Genomic DNA, 8,844 nt, shown 5'->3' with positions numbered 1-8,844 from the left:
AATGAAATTTGCCCTTAATCCTAATTAGTAATCAGTGAACCGTATCATAAGATAAGAAAATTTATAATTTAGGAATATTATTTTTTAAGTCTTGCTATATATGATCGCTAATCAATACCCATCTGATGTATCAAAGTTTAATTGGAATATTTAATTTTATCATTTTTTATTCTAAAATCTTCAAAATTAGATATTTAAATTATCATTTGACATGTAAATCCCACTGTAATCATTTATTAATGTTGACAACTAGTAATTTTATTTTTTTATTTTTTTAGTATTTGTTATTGGATAACCCATGCTAAAATTGATGGAATGACATTTAGCAATGAAAATGCTTTAGTTTATCCTTGTTACCAATTCTTGAAAGTCCATGGACAATACTGATTATTATTATTATTATATTCATTTATTTAGTTGTTTGTTTACTTATTAATTGTAAATTATTTATTTCGCTATTGTTGTTTGTGGCTTTTGTTTTAGGGTGGAAAATGTGAGGAAACAGGATTTTGTGAGTGATCTACAATGTTTTATTTGCTTACTGGAAGAATATTTTTAGCCATTAGATTCTGATATATATTAATTGACTTTTTCACACATCCTTCATAGGTTCATTCCCAACCTTTATATTTTTTAAGGAAAAACAAGCTTATACCGAATCCTATTGCATAGATTATATTGAACTCATATGTGAATTTATTATTGATAATAGAACATGCGCTTGAGGGAGCTCAGTAGAAATGTTATGATACAGAATCTAGAGAGTTACTGTGTAATTTAAAATGAATAAGTATAATATAGCACAAATTATATATATAAGTTACTTTGTAATTTAAAATGAACAAGTGTAATATAGCACAAATTATATGTTTATATATATGCATTCTTACTTACTTTTCAAGATGCTTAGAAATTCATGAACTAAAAAAAATTGCTCAAATATTTTACAAACATTAATAATCGAAGATCCATAAATTTGAAACTTATTTTATTCATGTTTCGTTACTATATGAAAGTACAGATCTAATTATTTATTGAGCAGAGGCAGCAGAGGAACTGCACCCTACTCTGCCACACTATATATCATTACACCAAACACAAAGCAACTGAAAACATGGTGTGTAAATATATATATATATATATATATATACTTGCACACACACTAAACTCCATCTAAGCAAGCTTAATGGATGAATCATAGACAGCACCAGCTTTCCAACAACCAGGGATGGCATTGTTGGATTGGACCCAGGTATAGCCAGCATTTCCACTCAGTTGGAACCTCAAGTTTATAGAACCTGATGGTGGGTTGGCGTAGTCAAATACTGCCCCAGAGGCTCTTCTCATAGGGTTCCATTCCTTCAAACCCTCCTGAACCAAAAACAACATCATTAAACCCCCATCAATATTTTTTGTTCAAATTGTATCGAATTTCAACTATGTAAACAAAGCATAACCGAAAAGATTACCTGCCACAACTCGACTGCTGTTAAGTCATTTTGTCCTGCTACGTATAGAATGACTATGGCCAAGTATTGTGGATATCTACTTTGCTCATGGACCTTGATCATGAGATTGTAACCAGAGTACTTGCAAGAGATCCTTCTGTATTCGACATCAACAACACCATAATCAAACATCTCCATGGCCAAGTTTGGCTTTGCCAACTTTGTGTAGGCTCTTGTGCTGAGAACGAAATCTGTTCTGTCTCCTTCAGCAGAGTCAGTCACCACTACGTTCACCCCATCATCACTGCAATATTCAGTATCTGTGCACTTAACCTGAAAATTGTTAAAAAATAAAAGGTAAACAAAAGTTAAAAAACGAGTTTTTGAAGATAAAGTTAAATTATATATCTACTTTAATATATAGTTAATTATTAGTAGCAATATGATTTGAACTTTGAGTATTGAAAGCGACTTCAAGTCCGTGGGTTTATGCTCTTTTTGGGATATTATGAATTATTGTTATATAGTTTTGTTGCCAGATCCATTCCCTTTAAACATTCCCTAAACTAATTGAAGCACACCTGATAACAAGCACCACAGCCAGATCCATTCCTGTAGAGCCTAGAAACTCCAGCAACATTGCCAAAATTGACAGTCTTTCCATATCCTCCATACCCACAGGCACCACCTAAACAAAATCAACATCACTTTCGCTTAATTGTATATTTGTAATATTATGAGCAACTATGAAGTAGTACTTCTATTGCTATGTAAAGCAAATGTTGTACTTTTTGCCCAAGTTGAAAAAGCACTTGGGTCAAAAATGTTAATTGTGCACTAAAATGAACAGAAAAAGTGTGATAAGTTAATTTTTATTTTTATTTATTTATTTATTTTTTTTCCATACCTGGAGTTCCGTATGCCTCAGGGCTACCATAATAGGTGGCTCTGGAGCTTGTAAAGGTGTTATCAGAGGTACAAAGTAAAGGAAAGAGAACCACAAGACCAAGAAAAACCATTTGTTTTTCCATTGGAAACCCCATTTTGGCGAGTATTTCCAAGAAAAGAAAATGGAAGGTAGACAAGAAATCTGAGCTAAAAGAGTAAAGGGAAATGAGGAGGTTGTGAGAGCAAAGAATTCAAGCATCCTATATTTATAGTTGATTTGGAGGCAGGGTAGGTGTTACTAGCCACTTTTTTCTTCCACTTGATAGTAGGGGGTACAAAGGGGATGCTCAAGTTTATGGAATAGATTGATGATGTGTACGCGTAGGTCTCCTTATTAATCCTTTAAGATCATTTCATGATTTTTTTAGTTTTTTTAAAATGAAGAAAAAAGAAAATAATAATAATAATAACTAGACAACATGTATAATCATAATAAATAATTTTAAAAATAATCTATTTGAATTAATTATATTCAAATCTAATAATAATATATGGAAAAAAATTTTACTAACTATCTTATTTTATTTTTATATATAATATATATAATATCAAAAATAATAATATTCAAGTTTTGATATTATCATATATTACATACTATCAAAACTTTAAATTATATTATATGTTTTATTTGTTATAAAAAATAATTTAAAATAATTTGAATCAACAAATTAAAGATAAATAGATATTTAATATACTGAAACAAATAATAATAATAATAATAATATCATGTAACAAAAATTTAAGGAAAAAATTTGTTCATCCATTAAAATTATTTCAACAATAAAGCTTGAAATCTCCTAAAGTTACAAGATTCGAACTTTGAACATCCACTGCGTTTTGTTAGCATTGATCTGGTTAATAAAATCAACCTGTCCGCCCATATTTGAAAAATTATTTAAAAGTTTTATTGTTACTAAGTATATTTGAATCTTAATTTTTTTTCATCTATATTATAAAAGTTTGTTAAGAACGAAAAGTTTGGCCTCTATATATAATACTATTTAATTATGGAATTCAAATTCAAAAGTTTTTACCTGTCTAATTTTTTCCATCTATGAAATTTAAATTCAAATTCAAATGTATTTATGTAATATTTTTTATCTATAGAATTTAAATTTAAATTCAAATATATTTTTTTATTCACTGCAATAATTAATTTTCCTATATTAAATACTCATAACATAATATAATTATATTTATTATTATTATTTGCCCAATGAAAACTTTTTTACTTAATAAGATAATTTATTTATGGTTACATATATATTTTAAGAAGATTAAAGAAGAATATCAATTTTATTATTGAAATCTATACATTTTGATATTAAAATTCTATTTATTACATAACCATATATGTATATGTATTAGTATATAGAATCTAATTATTAATTACCATATATAACATTTTTTATTTTACAATAAAATAACTATAACAAATTAAAAAAATATTAATTTATATATTATAAATCTTATTTTATTATTTTAATTGTCTTTCTTCATTTTTTATTCATTGCAAGTAATTAATTTTTATGTATTAATGAAAAGCTAAATGTATTTAACTTATTTGGTAAATAAAATAAAATCAAAAAAATTTATTTTGAATATATATTTCTACTCTGCCATGTTTAACAATTATACTTTGAAAATGATAACTTAAAATTTTTCCACTAATAAAATAAATTATATTACTTATATAATTTTTTTGTATCCAAATACAAAGATATATATTTTTTTTTATAAAATCACATCTGTATATGTAAAAATATTTAAAATACATTATATATAGAGATACACTTATTATTTTACAAATATAATATTATAGTTTTGTCATAATTATACACTTTAACATTATTGTGCTAATTAAGGTACATGACATACAATATTATAATAATAACACTATATATTTTTGGGATACAAATAATTAAAGGTAAAAAATCCCATACTCTTAAATGGTTACTTTATTGATATTGATTGATATTTTGATAAGGAAGTTGAATTTTACATTATTTTGATAATGCCATAATTTTCAATAAATTATAATTTTTTTATTAATAATTTTGAAGAGAATTTGAACGAATATTATAATGACACATGGTATTGACTCTTATATTTTTATATATTATATAGATTATATTGTATAATATAATAATAATAATAATAATAATAATAATAATAATAATATCACTAACATGTAATGAAAATTAAAAAAAAAAAAAATCTGCTCGTCTGTTAACACCATTTCAATACTACTAATTTCATATTTGTTATCAAAGTTTGTGACCTCCTAAAATCTTAGGACATAAAATTTAATGTCCATTGTGTCTTGTTAGAATTAATCTGGTTGATAAAATAGCTCTGTCCGGTTATATTTGAAAACTTATTTAAAAATTTTATTGATAATAAATATATTTGTATCTTTTTTTTTAATATGTATTATAAAAGTTTATTAAGAACTAAAATTTTGATATTTATATATAATACTATTCAATCATAAAATTTAGATTCAAAAATGTTTCTGTATTTAATTTTTTTTTCCATCTATGGAATTTAAATTTAAATTCAAATACATTTATATAATTCATTCAAATTCAAATGTATTTAAATAATATCTTCCTCCTGTAGAATTTAAATTCAAATTCAAGTATATTTTTTAATTCTTTGCAAATAATCATTTTTGTAATATAAATAATTAGTCAAAAAATAAAAATCCATATATGTAGTTTGCTCTCAGCAATTATATTGTTGTTTAGTATTCTAAACTTTAATAATTATATATTTATATACATATACATATATATGTATATATATATATATATAATATTCTCTAAACTTCGGTCTAAAGTTTTTTCTCAATAATATATAATGTTTGAACCGGATACAATCAATATGGTAAACCAAACATTTTTTCAATAATATGTTATCAAAATACTCCTAAAAAATAGAAGAGAGAAAATTAGTTTACATATCATGGACAATAGAACTGGATTGGCCATAGGCAAATAATTAATTTTTATCTACTATATACTCATAATATAATATAATTATTTGTTATTATTATTATTATTATTAATATTATTATTTATCTTATAAACATATTTTTAAATTATATATAGAAATTAGATTAAAAAATAATTTCCTAACTAATTTTTCCCATATATGGAATTCCAATTCAAATTTGAATTTAGATATATTTATATAATTTAATTCAAACTAAAATATATTTGTATAATATTTTCTATTTAGAGATTTTGAATTCAAATGCAAATTACAATATATTTATATAATTTAATTCAAATTTAAATGTATTTATATAATATTTTCCATCTATGAAATTCAAATTTAAATTCAAATAAATTTTTTGATTCTTTGTAAATAATTAATTTTCTTATAATCAATGGTAGGCATAAATATTTCAAAAACCGAAATAACCGAAATGTGTCACTTAGTTTTATTTAGTCAAATGTATTTGACTTATTTGCTAAATAAAATCAAACTAAATATTTTGTATATTTTAAATATATTTCAAAAAGTTACTATATGTCATTTTATAAATTGATATATCATTAATATTTCCAAAACTTTGGTGACTATAATAATGTACACTTTTTGATTAATATAATCTCATACATAATTTCGTGACTATAATAATATAATCTTATATTTCTTCAATTAAGTATATAATATTCTAATATAATAATAAAATATATATTAACTGATAAATAAAATAAGGTCAAATAAATTATTCTGAATATAAATCTTATTTTATCATGTTTAACAGTTATTATTTATGATATTATATTTTTTATGTTAAAATAATAAGATATCTTTATTAATTTTCATATTATCATATTTATATATGTAAAAATAGATTATTTATGATATTATATTTTTTTATGTCCAAATAAAAATAGATTTTATATATATTTGGATACAACCATAAAAGATAAGATCATAAATAAAATAAAAATAAAAAATATCTTTGTTAATTTCCATATAAACATATTTGTATAGATAAAATATTTAAAATATGTTTAATTAAAGAAACAATATATAATGTCAAATATAATAATACTATAATAATAAAAATATATATTTTCAAATTCCTTCATTCATAAATCCAAATATACCATATTTGATTCTAAAGAATACAATTCTATGAGTATAATGTACCATATTTGATTGTGTTCAATTTGTGATTATGAATATTTTTAAAAAAAGCATGTTTATTTAAAATTTATTTCAAAACAAAACTTGATTTTATCTATATATCAATTTTATCTATAAAAGGTAATATCATATATAAATATAATAAATAATAAATAATTTATATATAATTAAGATGAAAAAAATAATTTTTGAAGGGAATTTGAATTAACAATGTGCTGACACGTAACACATACATTTTTACTTTTATATATTATATAGATATAGCTATTTTCCCTCCATTAGGAAACAGCCCAACTTTTTTCTGTTTAGATTCTCCATCTCTTTGTCCTTGCAGCTAAGTTTAACAGAATTTCTAATAATCATTACAGTAAAGAAAACTTGTTCCTCCTTTTTTTTTTTTTTTTTTTCTTTTCAATTCCCCCTTTTTTATCCCGTGTGGATTAGAATTAGGAAGTTTCTATCATAGGCATTTATAGGCATACTTAATTGTTATATATTTTGCAGTCTTGTTGGTGATGGTTTACAAATCAATTCTATGAAAAACCAACTATTTTACCATATTCTTGATTGACAAGGTTTTAGTGAGTTGACTTTAGGTGAAGAATTAAGCTTGACAAGTTCTTATTCTTTTTGTCAATTCTACTATTCTCTTTACATCAATTTATATTTTCATTAAATTCATTTTCTATAAACTCCCACTTGGGGTTTTTTAATAACAGCAGCACCATTTCTCTTACAAAAGTAATCGAACTCTTGGACTATATACAATAACTGTCACATCTAAACCTTTTTTTATTTTTATTCCCCATCCTCTGAACTTGGTCATGTGTGGACTTGATTTAGTTAGTAATTTTCTTTGTTGTGTTCTAATAAGCGTAAAGGTATTTATACATGAATGCACTAATATGATTATAATTTTCTATCAATCATTTTCATGCACTAATATGATTATAATTTTTTATCAATTATTTTCTTTTGTTAGTCCGAACACGAATAATATGATGTCATTTAATTTTAAAAAGTGTCAGCAAATAAACAAAATAAATAACTTTTTTTTTAAATGAAACAATATCCAATTAATGGTCCAACAGGAGTGGAGATAGATAATCTCCATTTTCAATGAAGTTTTGAAATTTTTATTGTTTTTGTTTTTGTTTTTGTTTTTTTTTTTTTTTTTTTTTTTTTTTTTTTAAAAATCCAAAAGCTACCAGATTAAAACGAAGAAATTTCATAAACATTGACAAGCGTAAAAAGTTTTATTGTTCCGCACTGAGGAAGTAAAAGCTTATATGGCTCTTACCCGTGTCAAATTTATTAGTGGATTTTAACTTTGGGCCTAGAGCACTCAAAATGTATCCTCACTAAGAAGATTTGGCTTTTAAGATGCCATTGGCTTTTAAGATGCCAAGGACTACAACTATGGCAGATTTATTAGTGGATTTTAAGTTTGGCAGATTTATTAGTGGATTTTAAGTTTGGGGTTAGAGCACTCAAAATGTATCTGTCAGATGATTTGGCTTTTAAAGGTGGCAAGGACAACAACTATGGCAGAAGATGGCAAAGACAACAACTATGGCAGCCATCTATTGGAACAGCCTTGCTCTTCTAGCATTAATAAGACTTTGTTGACTTCTTTTGTCAAGGAAAGAAATAAGGAGCAAACATGGCATGAGATACGACGTCGGCAGCTATAAGGTCAGAGAAAGCTTAGGAATAAGGAAAGCATTATAACAAATAAGACATAACAACTTTGATTTAAAGTTTCAAGAAAACGAAAAAGCAAAAAGGTGATGAAAAGAATAAATTTTTTTTTTTTTTGGGGGATATTTTTCTGTGTTGGAATAAGCGGAAATTAATACAATTTGGGTAGATTTGGTTGCCTGCTTGTAATTAGTGCTCCTGCGTTTGTAATGGAGCGGAAGAAAGCTATTAGCATATGAGTTTTAATTAAAGATTACATCTTCATTAAGCTTAAACGCTTTTTATTATTACCACCACCTTCTAACCTTCATAAGTGCAACTCTCATTATTTGCCTGTTTCGGAGACAATCCAGCAGTTTTTACCGATACCTTTTACAATAACAATGCCAATTCGAATTCTCATATTCCCATATATGTAAATTCTGGACATTTTTGTGTCCGGGACAATATGTATTCTTTTAATGTCCATTTGGTACGCTGAATATAGTCAATCCTACAGCATTAATTTTTTTTTAATTATTATTAAAATAAATATACATTTTTGAAGTAAACAATATAATTTAATTTAAATAAGTTTAAT

The 8,844-nt window shown here is 24.4% G+C and overlaps 1 protein-coding gene across 1 annotated transcript; it reads right to left on the bottom strand.

The window, feature by feature from the left end:
- Positions 1-1,006: 1,006 nt before the first annotated feature.
- LOC132804334 (expansin-like B1) lies at positions 1,007-2,528 on the bottom strand. Its single transcript, XM_060818601.1, has 4 exons — positions 2,356-2,528; positions 2,030-2,136; positions 1,470-1,781; positions 1,007-1,371 (listed from the first exon to the last, which is right to left on the bottom strand). Exons 1-4 carry the CDS (start codon positions 2,489-2,491, stop codon positions 1,174-1,176), a joined length of 753 nt encoding a protein of 250 aa, XP_060674584.1. The 5' UTR covers positions 2,492-2,528; the 3' UTR covers positions 1,007-1,173.
- Positions 2,529-8,844: the final 6,316 nt, after the last annotated feature.

Source organism: Ziziphus jujuba, chromosome 6 (assembly GCF_031755915.1).
Source record: "Ziziphus jujuba cultivar Dongzao chromosome 6, ASM3175591v1".
In the NCBI taxonomy this organism is placed as follows: domain Eukaryota; kingdom Viridiplantae; phylum Streptophyta; class Magnoliopsida; order Rosales; family Rhamnaceae; genus Ziziphus; species Ziziphus jujuba.
Note: the sequence above shows the minus strand (reverse complement) of the source record. Positions and strands in the feature narration are given on the sequence as shown.

Coding starts and splice junctions, on each gene's coding strand:
- LOC132804334 (XM_060818601.1), bottom strand. CDS start 2,491: ATGGGGTTTCCAATGGAAAAACAAATGGTTTTTCTTGGTCTTGTGGTT. Junction 2,137..2,355: donor TGAGGCATACGGAACTCCAG/GTATGGAAAAAA, acceptor GATTTTGTTTAG/GTGGTGCCTGTGGGTATGGA. Junction 1,782..2,029: donor GCTGTGGTGCTTGTTATCAG/GTGTGCTTCAAT, acceptor AACAATTTTCAG/GTTAAGTGCACAGATACTGA.